The 20,070-nt window shown below is 41.3% G+C and overlaps 1 protein-coding gene across 6 annotated transcripts in view; it reads left to right on the forward strand.

Annotated features, from left to right (window-relative positions):
* The window catches only part of Srgap2 (SLIT-ROBO Rho GTPase activating protein 2), a 224,883-nt gene that overhangs the window by 181,719 nt on the left and 23,094 nt on the right, over positions 1–20,070 (forward strand). For all 6 annotated transcript variants that reach the window (XM_027417668.2, XM_027417669.2, XM_035445604.1 and 3 more), the window contains 6 exons: positions 1,381–1,465; positions 4,036–4,063; positions 5,802–5,826; positions 11,024–11,084; positions 18,586–18,663; positions 19,402–19,536. In XM_027417668.2, coding sequence (XP_027273469.1) covers positions 1,381–1,465; positions 4,036–4,063; positions 5,802–5,826; positions 11,024–11,084; positions 18,586–18,663; positions 19,402–19,536 — 412 coding nt within the window. The remainder of the gene's footprint in view (positions 1–1,380; positions 1,466–4,035; positions 4,064–5,801; positions 5,827–11,023; positions 11,085–18,585; positions 18,664–19,401; positions 19,537–20,070) is intronic.

Consider the following 20,070-nt stretch of genomic DNA (forward strand, 5'->3'; position numbering starts at 1 on the left):
AGTAGGTGGAACATTTATTATAATACTTGAGAGCACGCACAATGCTGTCAAATTTCATGTTTGGATACTATTGTGTGAGAAAATTTTCCTAGAAAGACACATCACACACATCTACTTACTCCAGATAGACAGCCCATGACAGAACAAAGTACAGATACCATCAAAGTCCAACTTGGTGAACCAATGAGTTTTATTGGGGTTACCTGTAGAAGTATGGGTGAGGTGTTATTTACAGAAATGACTCCCATCTTCATCACAAAAGGTCTCCAAAGCTGGGCACCTGGGGCACACTGCATAGTCTGTAGGCAGCTCAACAGATTGAAGTATGTCCTTTGTAAGTGGTATAGTTAGTCTGAGCCTCCTCCAGGCAGATTGGCTGGTCTCTGTTTCTTTTCAGGCTGCTTGGCTTGTCTGAGAGTGACTTAGTCTATATTGTGTGTATACTTGGGAGAGAGAGGCCTCATGAATGTGGTCAGTTTCGGGAACTTCTTGGGACTTTTTTGAGTAGTTTACTTCCCTGGGAAATATTTCAAAGGGGGTGAAGGGAGAACTGCTACACAACAGACAGTGTGTGAGTGACTTTTTCATCTTCAGCAATTTCATCAATCTCTTCAAACCCACTACTTTCTTCCCATTACTCAAGTAAAGTGGGAATAATGCTAATATTAGTTTATACCGTTGTTTGAAAGATTTTGTGAGTTATCCAGTCAAGCATAGTCTCTCACAAGCAAGACAAGAGTTGATGAGATGTCAAAACTGAAACTACAACACAGCAGTCATAGATTGCCTACTAGTGCAGGTGTGAAGGCACATCTCATCTTGTGCTTGGAATTTGCATATGCATAGAGTAGGTGGCAGCCACTCCAGCTGAGCACTCAGAAACTCCCAACTTTAATTGTTAGAATAGAGGATAAGACTTGGTAGAGTCTGGCTTATACAGGGGAGCTTTGTGGGTGAGGTTTACCATTGACACTACTCCTAGGATGATGAATGCACCCTGGGAGGAGCAGGGTATCAAAAGATAGCAAGTGCATGTCTTCACCCCAGTACAGCTGAGCCTCAAGGAGGTTGTCACACCATCCCTGCCGTTCTCATTCTTTATTAGGACTAAAGGACACAGGTGAAGGACTTTACTTAGAAAACAGTTTACTTATACTGGCTAACATGAAATTCATAGGAAAATACTGTGTAGGTATGCACCCACCATGAGAATCAGCGGAGAGAGAGGTTTTTTTTAAAGAATTTAAATGGACTTGCTAGAAATTGAGTCAGAAAGTCAGAAATCAAATGCCCTCTCATAGGTAATTGTCCATTTGAACATTTGTGCCTTGTGTTTCCTCAGGACTTTTAAGTTCTCTTGTTTCTCCTCTTCCCTTACAGAAAATGAAGGAGTACTTGGAGGGTAGGAACCTAATCACCAAGTTACAAGCGAAGCATGACCTCCTGCAGAAAACCCTGGGAGAAAGTGAGTGTGAGCATGGTCTGCTGAAGCTTGGTAGAGAAGAGGCCAGCATCGCTGTGATCCTGAGCACTTGCCTCCAGTCCTCAACCAACTAGACCCCGCTGGTTATATGAATGTGTTTCTTTGCCTAGCTTATTCATTCATTGTGAAAGTACTCCCCTAAATGGCTGCTTGAGTAATGGGAAGACGTCAGTGTGTAATGGAATGCTAATATTCACCAGCTGTTTCTTTAGATGGAGCGTGCCTGCTTTGCACCCAAACCCAATCCTTCACCTTTCTGTCACACCTGTGGTAAAGGAGCTTAGGGTTATCTTCTCTCTAGACACTTGTTAGAGCTCCAATCCTGGAGAGAGAAGGTCTTCAGATGGAGGGGGATGGGTATACTTGCTGCTTCTTCAGCTTCCAGGGTGAACATTCATTTCCTTTCATTTAAGTGGCAGCCATCTTTCTAATGTGGCTGCACTAACAGCAAAGCGCTGAATGGACTGTATTTTCTCTGGCAGTAATCTTAGCCAGACACTGGAAAGTACTGAGGTAGAGAACTGGACAGACATTCTGGACTTTCTCCCCAGTCAGCCGTCAAACAGAAGGCAGAGGCTGAAGAAGCGGCTTTCCCTGAGGTTGTTTGGCGCCTTGCCCAGGTCCCCTACCTAGCTTTCAGCATCGTATGATTAATGGGATTCCCAGGTTGGGGGTGCCCTGGATGTTCTGCCTTCCTCCTATTTCACTAATCTCTTTTCTTAAAGATGAGACCACAGGGAGCATGTGGTCTCATTGGCGACAGATGTGCCTGCACTCAGACACAAATCTAACATTTTAAAATAAATTCCTCAGCACTCATCAGACAAACTGTGAAGTCTAGCAAATTTTACAAGACTGATTGGCTTTTTAGCTGAGAAATTGGAATCCCACTTTTCAGACCAGACTCACCTACCCACACTTCTTCCCTTGTCTTTGTCCTACCCTGCACGATCCCCCACACACACACACACGCCCCGGAAATTTTCTTTCTCTAGTATCTTTGATTTTGTGAGTTTGTTTTTTGTTTGTTTGTTTGTTTGTTTGATGTTTGCTTTAATGTGAAAAGAGTCTTTTAGTACCTTCTGCTCTTTTCCACCCAAACAGTTCATATCTAGGCATGAGAGCCAAATTTGCTTAACAGAAAATCTTTACTCTTGAGTTACCAGATTGCTGTGTGGTGAGTTAAAGGAAAGACAGCTTGTAGAACTATTTGAAGAAATTTACAGCTATGATTTCTTTCCTCGAGACAGTCTCAGCATAGGCTGGAAGACAGGAAAAGGCTTCAGAGCCATGCATGTGTGCATGTTTATACACATGTATACACCAAATAATGTTACTCTAGAGGGATGGAGGTTGACCAGAGGGGCTGCAAATTGCCATAATTTAAAGATGACAAGTTCCAGAGATAGAGAAAAATAATAGCTATAAATCATCCTATGTGCAAATTACCATATCCCTGCCTTCTGTGTTTGTCACCATAATGTAAGAGCCTCTAATTCTTACCATAGAGGGATAATTGATGTGTATGAATATTCCAGAATGGAAATGGGACAGATGTTGAAAATAATGACTAAGAATAATATTTTTCCAAATGAAAGCTGAGCCTTTGGTATTAGGGCTGTTCAAGATTGGGGGATAGTACTGCTGAAGATGAGCTAGACTATCTTAACAATTAGCAACACTTTAAATACAAGAAAACACCCTGCCTTCCCCATCCCTCAGAGTGGTCTTTCCTGAAGTTTGAATAAGGAGGATGGGAGTTGATCTCTTCATTTCTGGCTCACTGCCTGCCAGGGTTTGTCATGGATTTATCTAAGACAGATCAAGTTTGATTAACTGTTGGCCCAGAGAAGGCAACATATATTACATCATGGTTTATGCATGAATATATGAAAATTTTAATTAAAATATTTTTACCAACTTTAAAATTTTCCATTTCATTTTTCAAAGCTAACTATGGCCCATGAAAGTCTTAACCACCTATCATTAGATTGAAAGCCATCATTTGCTAGCCACATGGGTACTGAATCTTATCTTTGCCTTACTATGCTAGTGCAAGTTAACAGAATTTAGTATGGTTCTATAACTAGAACCTACATATTTTCTCCCTCCTCTCTCTATATTCTCTTTTCTTCCCAACCTTAACTGTATGTATGTGAATGTTTGCTCATATGCTGACAAGTTTGTCCCATGCCCTGTGTCCCCTAAACCTACCTCTCATCACCACTACACACATATATAAGAAGCTGGATTTCATGTATGAAGAAGGCTTACAATAATTTTGTTTTCTCTAAAATATGATTGACGTGTTCTTCCCATATATCCATGCCTGTTTCCTCACTAGGGAAGTAGAACTGACAAGGTCCAAAAATATTGATGACTTTGGCATTAGAACCTGAGCAGCAGAGTTCCTGCCCAAATGAAGTTAGGGCAATCCTTTTCTGCTACTGGCTCCCTAGGAAGATATGAAGAACATGGCTGGCAATTCCTTGGGTGTACAGCCCTCAACCCTTCTGCTTCAACAAATACATTTTCCCCTTCTCTTTCCACAGGTCAGAGGACAGACTGTAGTCTTGCCAGGTAAGTGACTCTGGGAAGGGTTAAAGAAAGACCCATGAGCAGTAGCAACCTGGAAAAGAACCATAGAGTTGTATTGTAAAAGACATTGGATGACTGCAAAGGAGTAGCCTGGGGCAAGAGTTGCTTCCTTCTCTTTGCCTTCCAAACTCTGTCTCCTCCCAAATGGCTGTGGTGTTGCTGCCATTTAGGGAAGTCTAAGCAGAATAATGTCATGAGAGTTATCACCTGATAAAAAAATCTTTCCTGTAACTCCCCAAAGCCACTATATTGCAAGAAAAATAAACATTGGACTCTGTTGCATCTTGGTAACTTCTTAGCTAGGAGACTTCAACATGGCCTTAGGGAAGTCTCCAACACAGAAAGATTAAGTGATAGCATTTAATTTGAGATTTTTTTTGTAATATATGGAAAAGATGATAGGCCTTAATTAGTGACTGTTGGTGGATAATGAAATATTATATTGCAGAATGGCTTGCCAAATAGCACTGGGCTAAATCTTTGCTGATGTACAAATATGCAATCCTCCCAGTCTTTCCCCACCTTCCCTCCCTCTCCACCTCAGCCAAATATTTTCCCTCACAGTCATTGATGCTGCTATGAGGTGGCAGAGAACAAGACATTCATTCAGCCATCACCCTCAGATGCCTAAAAATGTGCTGATTTAAAAGGAGAACATGCTTTAATGAACCAGATTGCATTGTATCAGCCTGGCAACTCATACAGTCATGAGGCCATTTATAGTTATAGACTCATTATTTAGTGATAACTCAATTTGATTTTCATCATTTTGTCATAGTGGATTACAGTGCAGGTCCCGTTAGTATAAAAATTCGTGAGGACTGGAGGGAACTAAGATGAATTCTGTAGACTCTATCTCCTAGTGGTATAGGCTTAACTTCATCAGAAATACCACATCTCTGGAAAGCCTAAATAGAACTGAACTGATTTCCCTCGCTGGGTTATTTCCCATGTGTAACTGTGGACTATTCATTTCCTCTCTCAGAATATCAGTCTCCTCTTGTTGAGGACAAGAGTATTTTGTCAGTTCAGAGAAGCACTAGGATTTCAGAAAGGTGCCGTAAGGGCAGGCTGGCAGCAGAGTCAGAGCAAGGCCCAGCATCCTTGCCTGGCTCCTACCTTCACCAAGCAAGGCAGTGCTGCCCTCCTTGTTTTGAGTAGTATGCTTCTTCTGTATTACCCTTCGAGAAAAAGGCTTCTACAGCTAAACACAGCTTGAAAAGCACTGACAGAAGGTCTCTGGGGCTTCCCTTCCATCTGAGTGTCCTACCATCTAAATAAAAAATAAAATAAGCAGTCCTTTTCTTTTCCCCAAGAGTCTCAAGAGAAAATATATACCCTTTGGTGTTTATTATTGTTTCCTTTCAAACAGAAAGATCTTAAAATTGTCTAACATGAATCTGTTTTACTCTAGATTAAATCATTTGCCTCCTATTTAAGTTTTAAACAGTCATAAGCATTAAAATCAGGGACCTCTGTGCTTTTATGAAGGAATAAAGTTTATTAGGCTTTGGTTGGGAAATAGCTTGCCAAGTCTCTTAGCTGTTTCTGGGACTGAGATCAATAATGTGATGTGTTTCATTACCTGCTGTACAGTTGTTTTACATGATTTAAAGCTTTGGTCCTGGACTTAGAAGTGGTTGTCTCATTCTGTCCCCATTTTCTCTTTTTCCTTCCTGTTGCTGGACTGGTCCTTTCTGGTTCGGTGTGTCAACCACAGGCGTAGCTCAACCGTGAGGAAACAGGTAAAGAGCCCAGCAGAGCCAGACTATTCAGTCTGCCTCATGAAAGCGGAGTACCTCTCATAGCCATGGCTGAATTCCATGGTGTGCCTCCTCTGACGTCATGCTCGTGTTTGGTTGTATCTTTAGTTACAATATGTTTAAGACTCTAGCAAACACTGATTTAACTTTCCTGCAATTATCATAGGTTCTGTGATTTGTTCTTCTTGTTGTTAGTTTTTTAAGTTTCTTGCATGTTAGGTTTGGTTTAAATGTGGACAAATTGTTCTATAACAGCCCATGGTGTCCTTCTCTAGGAGACCATAAAGAGGCCTCACAATTCCTCACATACACACTGATGAACCAGCATTGAGGTAACCAATCCTCAATCTAAAAGGTGTTGTGTAAGTTTGTAAGTTTTAATTATGTCTGGTAACATGGTAATCTTAGTCGTATTCCTGACATACCCTAACAAAGTACGTATGAAACTGTTAGGGGAATGTTAAAAAAGAATTACACAACTTGACAGGTTTGCACTTGACCTTCACCATTGTATTAAAATTCACCATTGAGCAGCCAGTTCTCACCCATGTTAAGAAGACTCTTAGCAGTGGCCTGAGTAATTCACATCAGGAGAAATCTCAACACAACTAAGCATCTCACACCAGCTTTGCAGGAGGGAAAGTTAGCAACAGTAGGAGTGGGAGGCATCATTCTGTCTACCCAGGAAAAAGCTGACCTAGGCCTTTAAAAAGTCATTTGCAGGGCTGGAAAGATGGCTCAGCAGTTAAGAGTACTTGCTGCTCTTCCAGAGAACTTAAGTTTAACTTAAGTCACCCATGTCAGGCCACTTAGAGTTGCCTGTAACTCTAGCTCCAGAAAATCCAACACCCTCTTCTGGCCTCTTAGGGTATGTGCACATGTGACAAAAATATGTATAAATGTAAATAAAAAAATGTTAATGTCTATTGTAGTCATGCACAGAGGCCCTAGACATAGGGCAATCATCAGATACAGAAGGCACAGGGTTTCTGCCCCGTTTCCAGCCCCAGCACTCTGTTCATGGATCTGACTACTCTGCCTTGGTAGGCAGTCCAGCTACAGAATTCACTTGACGAAGGCTTCTTTGTCTCCTCAGTACTTCGAAGATTTATTTATTTCATTTCGTGTTTATAAGTGGTTTGCCTACATGCATGTATAACATCATGAGCATGCCTGGTCTCTGTGTGGAAGTCAGAGGAGAGTGTTAGATCCCCTGGAACTGGAGTTACAGATAGTTATAAGCCACTGTGTGGGTGCCAAAACCAAACCTGGGTCTTCTCCTAGAGCAGCAAATACTCTTAACTACTCAGCCCTGTCTCTAGCCTTCCTCTTGACTATGAATATCATTTTAGTGAGAAAAATCATCTTTTTTTTTTTTAATTGCAGCATCGTACTTACTATACAGCCCAATCTGGCTTTGAATTTGTAATCCTACTTCTGTCTCACAAATCCTGGGATTACAGACACTTGTTATCAGGCCTGGCTATACCTTTTTTTTAAATCATAACAATTCCATTGTAACTTTTCTACTATCTTATTCCTATAATTTTTTTTCTTCTCCTTTCTCCCCGGATTTCTGTTAAAACTTGAGGGAGGTGGACTGCCTCTCAGAGACAATTTGTTGCATTTAAAATTAATAGACATATGTTTTACAGACTAAGCAACCACTTTTCCTTTATTACCAAGAATAGACTTGAACTTGAATCCTTTCCACTTCTGGCCTAACTCTAGACCTCATGCACAGACATAGAACATGTATGTGGGAGCTTTGCAGCTTGTGCTGTAGCTGTGGGAGTGCTAGAGTGTGGCATGGAGTGTCTGCCCCTGGTTGGGGTCACCATCAGCAGGGAGAGGCACCCTTCTGGTTTACGTTGCATACTGCTGCACTAGAGCAATTGCAGGCAGGGTGTTCCCCTGGTACCAGGTTTGCATCAGGGTCCTGGATTTTCTACATGCCCCAGTCCAATAAGGTCCTTGTATTGATTGTTCTTCCCGTTTCTCTTCAGCAAGAGGTTTTTTTTCGTGGGTGGTCAGAACAGTAAAATCATAATTTTAAAGATCTTACATAAATAACTGGGAAATCAGTCTTTGTTTCTTGTAAATCAGCTAAATAAGAGGAATAACCTGGAAACCTGTTTTCCTGAGAGACTGTGTTCAAAGCAGCCCAGACTTTTCCTAAAAAGGAGGAACATCCCCCGTCCTCTGTTACTTACAGACATCCTTGTTCCACACAACCCTTTCATTTTCTCTCTACTGCCCATCACCTCTCTCACCTCATTCCTGATCTTCCTTCCTTGTGTTTCCCTCAGGTGTGAGCCACTCTGGGCTTGTCTCTTTTTAAAGGATTTATTTGTGTGTGTGTGTGTGTGTGTGTGTGTGTTTGTGTGTTTGTGTGTGTGTGTGTGTGTGTGTGTATTTAGCCTATGTGTATGTCTGTACACCCTGTATGTACAGTACATGTGGAAGCCAGAGAGGGCACCAGATCCTCTGGAACTGGAGTCCTCAGTGGTTGTTAGTTGCCATATGAGTGCTGAAAACTGAACCTGGGCCCTCACAAGAGCAACAAGTGCTCTTAACTGCTGAGCCATCTCTCCAGCCCCAGAATTTTAAATGTTTAAATGTTGATAGAGATGGTTATATTTAACCTGCCTCAGACATAATTTAGTATCTATATGTATCAAAATGCCACATAGTATCCCATTAATACATACAGATTTTATGTACCAGTTAAAAATTAGTTTTAAGACAAAAAATTAATACTGAAAGAAACCATGCCAAACTGTGAATATTATGTAAATGTCATCCTGATAGTTTTCGCCTGTAAATTACTGACTGTTGCTCTACTCTCTTTTCCAAATTATGCCAACTGTCAGTTCCCTCCAGCTTCCTTAATCTGATTGAATGGAAATTTTCCCTGATTGTCCTTAAAAGTCCTTTCCAACCTAAGGTTATATGATAAAAAGCATTGTAAGCAAAATAATGAAACGAACATTGATTCATTCTAACATTGAGAAAAGAAGGGAGAGAGAAAAAATGAATGAGAAAATATGGAAAGTGCTGAGGAAGTTGTATGCAATTAGTGATGACGTCTAGGTTTTTGGGGGTGTCATGGGAACACATAGGCACATCTGGGGAAGTGAATTCACTTGTGGCTTAGAAACATCACAGGTAGCAGTGAGGACATCTAGAACATTTGAAACCTGTGTACTGTTGTTCCTTATTAAGCTCTGCCTTAGACTCCATGTTAGCATTCTGGAGTAGGATAGATGTCTCTGGCCTACCCTGTCTGCCACAGATTATTCCTCTGGGTTACTTCTTCTGGTGGGTTGTTGGTGACCATACACATGCAGCTTTGGTTCCTTGTTTCCTGAGAACTCTATGTTTGTCACCCCCTACTGTTGGTAGAACATTTCATGCACAGCCAGACAGAACTTTGCATTCACATAGTTTATTAATGCCAGGAACCTATAAGTTTCCTAGTGTCCTTCCTCCCTCTTTAACTTTAAATAAATCTAGGGCCAAAAAACTCTGCAAATCCATTTCTGCCACCTTCATTATCTCCTACACAATTTCATATGAATGGAGGCTTTCCCCCTTGTGATACCTCGAGCCTAGTTTTCATTAGAATAAGGAAGAAAGGACCAGGTTCTTCCTCTAAGGTTACTTGGGCTGACTGGCAGAAGTCAGTGATTTAACAAAATGTCAGACCCTGGCTGCTGTACCTCAACAGCTAGAGGAAGCAGTCGGGTTGGGGGCGGTGGGTCACAAAGATGAACATTTGGAGCTAGGTGTGGTATCACACCCCATTAATCCCAGGGAGGCAGAGGCAGGCAGATTGCTGTGTGAGTTTGAGGCTATTCTGACATACATAGTAGTTCCAAGCCAATCAGTGCTACTTAGTGAGACCCTATTTCAAAAAAAGAAATAATAATAATAAAATGAGCTTTTGTGACACTGAGACCTTTCTGGCTCCAGCTCCTTTGGCAGCATCCTGATCACTGGTAAGCTTGGAACAGGCCAAGCCATCTCTTCTCTTAGCCTGACTCCTTCATGAGACCCAGCTGCTTCATGAGACCTTATACTAGCCAAACCCCATGGCTACAGTTGAAATTCCAAAGCCAGATGGGTGCAATCCAACCTGTGAAATGGGCAGAAGATACAAGGATCCACCCCCACTGTAGAATCCAGTCTTTCCTGAACATAGGAAACGAGGTTTTAGAGCCATACATGTTTTTCTTTCATGTAGCTACATTTTAAAAACCAATAATTGGTATGCAGTGTTGGCTATCCTCACAGGATACAGTATGAGTAACAGAATTAAGTCCTGGCTTTTCTACTTATTAGTTATGTGATACAAACAACATTAACCTCACCAAGCCTCATTTCTCCATTATGAAATGAGAATAAACAACACTAATAATACACCATAGAAGCAATCTATCTAAGAGACGTTGTATGTGAACCAACACCTCTGTAAGTGTGGACATTAATATTCATGTACCTGGGCCTGGAGAGATGGGTCACTGGTTGTGAACACTGGTTGCTCTTGCAGAGGACCTGGGTTTGATTCCCAACACCCACATGGTGATTCACAACCACCTGTAACTCCAATCCCAGGAGATTCAATGAATTCTTCTGACCTCCTTGGGCATCAGACACACAAGTGGCACACCAACATGCATGCAGGCATATAATATTCATATTATTATTATATGAGGATTATATGTAATAACCCATATAATTTAAATGGAATAATCAGGATTGTATTGAAAAAGGACATCTGGGAACCCTACTTTACATATTCCCATGTCATTCTCACTATTTCCAAGAATTGCTTTTTCTTTTCTTTATTACCCTTATTGTGCCAACCAAACCATCTTTCTTTCTTTTAGGTTTTTAAGCTTTATTTTTCATGTGCATGGGTGTTTTGCCTGTTTCTGTCTATCTCTCTGTCTTCTGTCTCTCCCTGCCCCCGCCTCTCACGCTAAAAACTATAGCTCTTTTCTGTCATTTTTAAAACCACCTGCCGCCATTTCCATCACCATATCCATGGCCACCACTATAGCATCAATGCAGTCAGGCTGGGGGCGACCAGCTAGCAATTTCATCTCCATTTTGAGACTGGACTCACTTTTTCTATCCTTGATTCGAATGTCTGTATTTCTTTTCTGTGTTTCAGGATTCCAGCCAGGCAATTCCTCTGGTGGTAGAAAGCTGCATCCGGTTTATTAGCAGACATGGTAAGCAAGAATACAACTTTGCTCATATTTGTGAAAAGTTAGAACTGCAAAGAATTCTTTGTAGAACAAGAGTAGAGGTCGTTGGAGCTGGAGAGATGGCTCAGTGGTTGATAGTACTTGCTGCACAACCATGGGGACCTTAGTTTAGATTCCAGAACTTGCATATCAAGGAGAGCAGACTCTTAGGCACATCTGTAGCTATAGTGCTGCGGAGGGCAAAGATGGGAAGATCGCTGGTGCTGGCTGGCTGCCACCCCAACCTAAAAAAAAATCCTGTACGGTCCAGGTTCAGGGGAGAGACATTGCCTCAAAGGAGTAAGGCAAGAAGTTTAGAATAGAGACTAATCAACACTGTCCCCTGGCCTCCATAGCCACACACTGGGACATGTATACATATATGTGCATGTACCCCAGAGAGAGAGCAACAGAGGTTGCCTTCTCATCCTCACATTCTTAGAAAAGGAATAAAATCTACTTACTCACATAATGTTTGCTCCTTTAGGAAGGCCCTACCTACATGTTGAAAATAAACATGTTTTGACCTAGCCACTTACCCTGCTCTTTGCTGGCTCCAGAGTTTTAAAACCCAGCTACTTTGTGAAGAAGTGCAGCAAGGTCATGTGGTGGTGGTAGTGAAACTAATAGTTACAGCCTTAGTGTGTGTGGGTGTCTCTTATGGCGTAGCCTACCCATTTTGTTCCATTGGTGGTACCAGAATGGCTTGAAACAATTCCATCTATGATGTTGCACTGACTGCGTATATAGTATTTGGGTTTTGTCTTAATTTGGTCTCACTAGGTACATTGTCCCCATGAGCTCAGTTAATAACTGTCCTAAAGTTATGTCCACCTTTTGAGTGCCTTCAGGGGTCCTTCTTGGCATCAGTCAGATTATACTTGCTTTCTGCTGGGGCAAAGCTAAGAGATTTACCAACCTACAGCAGATTAGACAGACTTTAGGGTTAGAGATGATTGCCAGCAAGTTTATTTTCCAAAGCTGAGAGTATTTTGAAAGTACAGATAGCTATATTGGCCTTAAGCATGTCTAGAAACTAGCATCAGAAATTGTTTTTAAATACTTAAAAAGGTTATAAGATGACCATCCTAGAGCAAAAGAAACCAAGTATTGTAATCTAAGGCAGCCATTTTTTCCCTCCATTCCCTTGCCTATCTCCCTACCTATAAACTGAGATGTTTCTTAGATTCATTATTGAAACAGTAATTATTAGCATCCTTATAGTTTATCCTACTTTCTATCAACTATAAATTTTTACTGTTATCTCAGTTCACTTGAAGTAAGAGCATACTGTTCATCACTATTGAACAATCAACAAATATTTTATAAGCCCCTGACCAGTGCTGAGTACCATGTATTGCCAAGAAAGAAAACATAAAGAGAAGTAATACAATATTCTTGTCTCTAAGTGCTTTTGTGATGCATTTGGAAGAAAATAGGCAGATAGTAAGTTAATGAAAAGAATAAAGTAGTAGTAAATGACAGTAACAGAGTAAGAAATTTACAAGACAGCAGTAATTAATACCAAGGAGCTGGCAAAGATGAATCCAAGCAGGGTTCAGTAGAATAATCATTATTGGTTGCTAAAGAACAATGGGAAGAAGTTGTGGATTCATTCATCCATGCATTCACTTGTTCATTCAATACAGAGTCTATATTGATTGCTTATTATATGCCAGTAAAAAGGTTCCTCATGAACCTTTTGTTCCACTGAAAAACAGATGATCAGCCAGTACACAAATTGACTTGCAATGTTTCCAGTGCTGGTGTATGTCATGAAGAAAAGCAAAACAAGGTGCAGGATGGAGAATGGAGAGAGGCACTGTTGCAGTGGGTCATGGAAAGCCTCATGTCACATTTGAGTGGAGTTGTGAAGAAGAGGGAAAGTGATGTGTCCATCTGAGGAAGAGTATTTTGTTAAGAGAGAACCAAAGACCGGAAACTATTGACATATGTAAGGAAAAGTGCACAGGCTGAAGGGAAAGAGTAAAGGGAGGCTGAGAAGAGATGAAGACACAGTGTTCTTAGAGTTTCGTTGGCTACAGTAGGTATTTGGGTCTTATTCTGAGTGGGATGGGAACTGTGGAAGAACAAGAATCTATATTTGAAGTGTCTCTGGATGCTGCCTAGAGATTGCAACAGAAGGAGGAAATAGGAAGTTCCGGTAGTAAGCCAGGGATGTTATAGTCAATGAATTACTATAAAGGTGTGTCTCAAACAGTATTTAAAAAAAATAAAAACAAAACCTGTGCATAAGACTGCTTGCTATAGCATTATTTATAATTGCAAATACTAGAACCATCCTGAGTGCCCATATATAGAAGAGTGATTGAAAAGCTTGGTATGTCCATACAGTGGAGTCGTGTATCATGGTGAAGATGGTGAGCAAGAGCTCCATAGGCTGATTAGAGACAGGTCTAGGATATATTGTTAAGTCAAAAAACAAAAGACAAAACAGTATGTACTCTGCCTTCACATAACAATGAAGATTTGCAAACATATTGACTATGTATGTATCTTCTCATTTCTACAGAACAATACAGGAACAATAAGTCTAGAAGCTAGTATTTTACTGGTTGGTCATTACAAGTAGACAGTGGATGTAAATAATGGAGCCATGGAAAATAAAATAAAGAATGATTATATTCTCTTGTGCGGTTTTAACTTTAGAATGATGTTAGCATTTTCCATATACAAAAGATAAATAAATAAAGCTGAGATGTGAATCAAAGCACAAACAGAATGTGAACCTAGCTGCAAGTAATGTGAGCCTAGCTGCATTACAGATGAGGAAACTGAGTCACTAATAAATAACTTTAGAAAGCAGCTTTTTGATGATAAGACTTCAAACTTACATTTAGTTGGTAAAGTACCTATTGTGTTCAAGTTCAAGGACCTGAGTTCAGATTCCCAAAACCCACATAAAAAACTGGGCATGGCAGCACATGCCTGTAACCCCAGTGCTAGCTATATGTGTCAAGCAGAGACAGGCAGATCACTGAGCCCCATTGCACGGCCAGCCCAGCGAAAGCAAAGAGACTGAAGTCCAGCAAGGGACCTTATTCCTATAGTAGTAAAGGTAGAGAACAAGAACGTCAGGAAGAAAGCTGATAATGACCTCTGACTTCCACACACACACATGTACCTGCAATGCTACATACACTCAAAAAGACAAAAGGACATATAATAAATATATATAAGAATTAATACTTTTTATCACAGAAGTGTTGGTTAACAAGCAGAAATTTTGTGTATTCCAGAACTAAACAATAAATACATTGTTGCAATGTGGGGAGTGGATGTATGTTAAGATAAAGTCTTACTGTAGAGCCATGACTGGCCTAGAACTTATTAGAAAAACCATGCTGGCTACAAATTTGCAGTGATCCTCCAGCCTTGGCCTCCAGAGTGCTAGAATTGTAGGTCTGAGCCACCACTCCTGGCCATTGTTGTTTTCTTTTATTTTAATTCAGCATATAACAGTCAAAAAGTATTTGTCTAGCTGAATTGGCTTTTTTGCCCAAGGAAAGAAATTCATGGAGTCCCTAAAAAGCTATGCCTAATTTTTTTGTGTTTGTACATTTAGTGGAGTCATAACCTTTGTTAACTTCAGAAGAGTGTATGGCACATCAAATGCTAGAAATTTTTACATCCTAGCAGTTATCTTCTAGAAGATAAAGATTATTATAGTTCCCATTATATAGATGAGGAAACTAACGCTCTCTGTAGTGGTGGGTCAGGGTGAACCATGAGGACATTCAAGAGGAGGAATTTGAGGAACCACTAAAATAACCATGAAGGGATTTTTTTTTTTTTTAATTTACCATTTTCAAGAAAGGAATGTGAGGTGGTTGTTGCAGCAGTCAGTTCAAGAATTATCCAAGAGAGCAACTCTTTTTTTTCAAGAAATTATTTTTTTATTAGTTCAAATTAGAAACAAGCCTGCTCCACATGTCAATCCCTGCTCCCTCCCCCTCCCCTGCCCCCACCAACTCCCGACCCTATTCTCCCTCTACTCCCCAGGGAGAGTGAGGCCCTCCATGAGGGATCTCCAAAGTCTATCATCCTGGGCAGGGCCTGGGCCCTCCATGTGTCCAGGCCAAGAGAACATTCCTCCACATGGAAGGGGCTCCCGAATTCCATTTGTGTGCCAGGAATAAATACTGATATACTACCAGAGGCCCCATAGAATGCCGAGGCCTCCTCACTGACATCCAAGTTCAGGGGTCTGGATCAGCAGTCTGGGGTCCATGCACTCCCCCTTGTTCAGGTCAGCTATCTCTGTGGGCTTCTCCAGCCTGGTCTTGATCTCTTTGCTCATCACTCCTCCCTTTCTGCAAGTGGGTTCCAGAGTTCAGTTCAGTGTTTAGCTGCGGGTGTCTGCCTCTGCTTCCTTCAGCCACTGGATGAAGGCTCTAGGATGGCATATAATGCAGTCATCAGTCTCATTATAGGGGAAGGGCATTTAGGGTACCTCTCCACTATTGCTTAGATTGCCAGTTGGTGTCATCCTTGTAGATCTCTGGAAATCTCCCTAGTGCCAGATCTCTCCTTGGACCTATAATGGCTCCCTCTAATATGGTATCTCTCATCCCACTCTCCCCTGTTCTTCCCCCGACTCAACCCTCCTGCTCCCCCCATTTCCTCCTCTCCCCTTCTCCCTCTCACAGCTCCCTCTCCCCTACTCCCATGCTCCCAATTGGCTCAGGAGATCCTGTCCCCTTCCCTTTCTCCGGGGGACCATGCATTCTTCTCTTGGGGTCCTCCTTGTTTCGTAGTTCCTTTGGTGAAGAGGATTGTAGGCTGGTAATCCTTTGCTCTAGGTCTAAAATTCATATATGAGTGAGTACATGCCATGTTTGTCTTTTTATGACTTGGTTACCTCACTCAGGATGGTTTCTTCTAGTTCCATCCATTTGCCTGCGAATTTCAAGATTCCATTGCTTTTTTTTCTGCTGAGTAGTACTCTGTTGTGTAAATGTACCACATTTTCTCTATCCATTCTTTAGTTGAGGGGCATCTAGGTTGCTTTCAGGTTCTGGCTATTACAAACAGCACTGCTGTTAACATAGTTGAACATATGTCCTTGTTGTATGAATGTGCATTCTTTGGGTATGTGCCCAAGAGAAGAATTGCTGGATCTTGAGGTAGACTGATTTCCCATTTTCCTGAGAAAACGCCATACTGATTTCCAAAGTGGTTGTACAAGTTTGCATTCCCACCAACAATGGAGGAGTGTTCCTTTTCCTCCACATCTCTCCAGCATAGATTGTCATTGGTGTTTTTGATTTTTAGCCATTCTGACTGCTGTAAGCTGAATCCAGCAGGTTCTATGTCATTTCCAACTAGCTTACCCAAATCCAATGGGTTTTTATGCTTTTATGTTAGTGTGTGCTAAGAAACGAAGAATAGAGATTATGGAAAAGCCAACTGGTTTCTCCTTTGTGGAAATTTTATTGTTTCTCCTCTCAGAATTACCACATCAGGTACTCTAAAGAGATAATATGTCTGGTGGGCCAGTGAGATATTTCAGTAGGTAAAAGTACTTGCCTTGCAAGCTGATGATGTCAGTTAATCCTCAGACCACAGACCTCCACACATGTACCATGGCACATGTACCTGTACACACACACACACACACACACACACACACACACACACACACACACACACACACACACATCTTGCATACTCACACAATAATAAGTGGTCCTACTAGTAAGTGGTCCTAATCTAGGGCATCCACTCTCTAGGAGAACTGAAAACCAGACTGAAGTCGAGCTCAGTATTTTAGGCCAGTTGTCTGATTTCCAACAAGCTCATCTCTCATTTGTTCTTCCCTGGTCCCACAGGCCAAGGCTACATTTCCTTAGCCATCAAAAGTACCCAGAAGCACTGAGGTAACCCTCTCAAGAAGTTGTGTAGCACTTCTCCAGCTAAAACACACCAAGTAGCCTGGTTTAAGATGACATTTCCTCATACCCTGTGTTTCTGATAAGTTCTTGGGTGTGTTTCTGTCAGAGCCTTGCTGTTTATGATATATTCTGTGTTTAAACAACAATTTCTGGCTCTCATACCCCATTTGGTAACTAACATAATACTACTACCTCACTGGCACTGATGGGATTTTAATATCGCTTGCTATACTATGAGGACTATTTTAGAGATTACCGTAGAGGGAAAAACAACTTACATCTTATTACAGTCCAGGTAATCACATTCCCTTTGCTTCCTTCCAGTCGTATTTCCCACAGTTTCAGACTTGGCCTGTGTGGTATAGCTTCAGACATCTAACTAATAGAATATAACTCCCCTTACTTCAAGGGTAATTCTGAAACAGCCAGCAAAATACAGCATTATTTTATTTTGTTTGTTTTTCTAAAATCAATCTGAGGTTTATACAAGGCTTTTGGAGGGGCACAGAGAAAGGTTGACAAAGGAGACCTAGGCTTGGAAAAAGACTGAAAGTCCTGATACTGCTAGGGATATCAGCTAAGCCCCTTGCTGGACCAGTCAGTGGTGATGTTACAGTTGCCTGTGTGGTGCTTTCTACACTGTGTCTAAATACAAACAGGCCAAGATGGCTCCCTCCCATCCTCTGCACTTGCAGACCAATAGCCCCATCACCGAAAACAGTCTGTGATTGCAGCCACAAGACTGCCTTTGAGCTCTGGTCCTCATTCTTGCTGTGTAACTGAAGGCTGGTCATCATTCACCAGTCTCCTCATCTAGAAGATGGGATTGCTGCCAACTCAGACTTTGAAAGGTTATATGAGGACCAAATATTTTATATGAGAGTCAGTGGCAGTCATTATATAAGCCTTATTTTCCATGACTGTCTACTCCAGCAAAACCATGATAATACAGTTTTTATGTGTTTTCTTTAGAGAAAGGTAGCAAGCAATCAGGGATCAGTGCCTAGGACAAAGACTGACAGTGTTGTCTGTGGTTGTTCGTTTTTGGTTTTTATGTCCTCTGTTTTTCATCAGTTCAGAAAGCATTGTCCCCTAGAATAATGGAGATGGTATTAAAATGCTTAAGACTCCTAACAACCTCAACCTTTCTCTGCTAACTTCTCTAATGGTGCCTAATGCCTTGCCTGTCAAGACCCACCTCCATTCTTAACTGTGGGCAACAAGAAAGCACCAACAAGTGACTTCCCCACTCTACAGGTAGGGACATAAAACTACAGGCAGGAGAGACAACACCCTGGGAATCTCCCTTGGAATCAGAAGAGGATGTGAGCATCCTTTCCCTAAGTCTTTGGCCAGATGCTTTCCTTACACTAATGCCCCGTAATCCTCCCAGAGACTTTTCCAACATCACTGCCCTGTTTTTCTCCTTTGTCCTAAACCAGAAAAGACAAAATACTTAAATATGTGGTACCAATGGAGATGGGTATTCTACTAATATTGGCCTTATGACTATATAAACTTGCTTTTTTTTTTTTTCTTCATTTTGACCACTCTATTTTGTGTGTGTCTAGGCCTGCAACATGAAGGAATTTTCCGAGTGTCTGGATCACAAGTGGAAGTGAATGACATAAAAAACGCCTTTGAGAGAGGTGAGGTGGGAATAAACAGCTGTAAGATAAGACAACTGTTTCAGCCCTGTGGAGATGGCTCTACTGTTTCCCCTAGAGTTCCCTATGCTTAAAAACCTAAGAGATTGCCTGTTTTCTCTGTACTTTCAGTAAGTACACAGAGAGATGTTAGGGCATGTCCCAGCTTCCTTCTTTCTTAGCCCCACCCATCCTGCCTCATTCCTGTGATGATCTGCCAAAACCCAAGTAGTTACCATATATCCAGACAGTTAATAGCCTCGTCCAGAACCCTTGGTGGCAGTTAATATCAAAGCTAATGTGCCTGTTCATTGTATCCCATTTATCATCTTGTGGTCTATTAAGGTAATGGGCAAGCTTTGGCAATTTCTGTCACTGTAATGGATATATATAGTTTCAATTTAAGGTTGGTGTTATCATTAAATTTAATTACACTTGATATGAAAATTTCCATTGGGATTCTGGGATGACTGTTCTGTCAGTAGGTGTCCTCTGGTAGTCAAAGAAGCTGGCCTCCTGGCCTTGTTTCCCCTCCAGCAGAGGCTCAGTCTCCTTCCAGTTTCATGATTCTTGTTAGAGAAACAGTTCCTTGTTTCCACCCCAACCCACAGGAACATTCATTAGCCTGAACAGTCTGCCACATCCTGACTGTCAGGCTGGGTAGAGAGATAATGAGATGAGGATGCTGTGATTTTCCTAACTCACTTTCTTTCCTTTTGGGCTGGGGCTTCCTATCTTCAGGAGAGGACCCTCTGGCTGGGGACCAGAATGACCATGACATGGACTCCATAGCTGGTGTCCTCAAGCTTTACTTCCGGGGGCTGGAACACCCACTGTTCCCCAAGGACATCTTCCATGACTTGATTTCCTGTGTCAGTAAGTATCATTGTGCCCCACAATGGCAGTAAGACATTTGGAAATTTCCACCAATTTGTTTGCTCATAAGCTTTTCAGTAAAGTTTTTCTTTCTTTCTTTATTTCTTCCAGTGAGTATCACCTCTTTATCTCTACTGTTTTATCCCTGGTAGGGGGAAAGAAAGAATGACTTAACAGTAATAGTATAGAATCCAAGTCAAGTCTCCTGGCTTTTTCCTTTCTAATTTATCTCAGTCATTAATTCCTTCACATCTCTGGTTTATCGTTTTTTAGTAAAATGCTTTTATATTCATCCATCTTAAAACTTGTATACAATGTCTGTGCTATTAATAAGACCAGAGAAAAATAAACACTGACCCTGCTCCCTGTTTTGTATGTGCCATGGCTTACCTGCTGCTACACGTATTAACACGGGTCTGTGAATAAGAAAAGCCCCTCTGTGTACTTGAAAGTAACCATTTACTATTTCCCCAGAGAAAGGTCTCTGTTTTCTTTAGAGTTCCCTTTTAGGGCTTGAAAGTTATTCCTAGACAT

The sequence above is a fragment of the Cricetulus griseus genome, chromosome 5 (assembly GCF_003668045.3).
Source record: "Cricetulus griseus strain 17A/GY chromosome 5, alternate assembly CriGri-PICRH-1.0, whole genome shotgun sequence".
Lineage (NCBI taxonomy): Eukaryota > Metazoa > Chordata > Mammalia > Rodentia > Cricetidae > Cricetulus > Cricetulus griseus.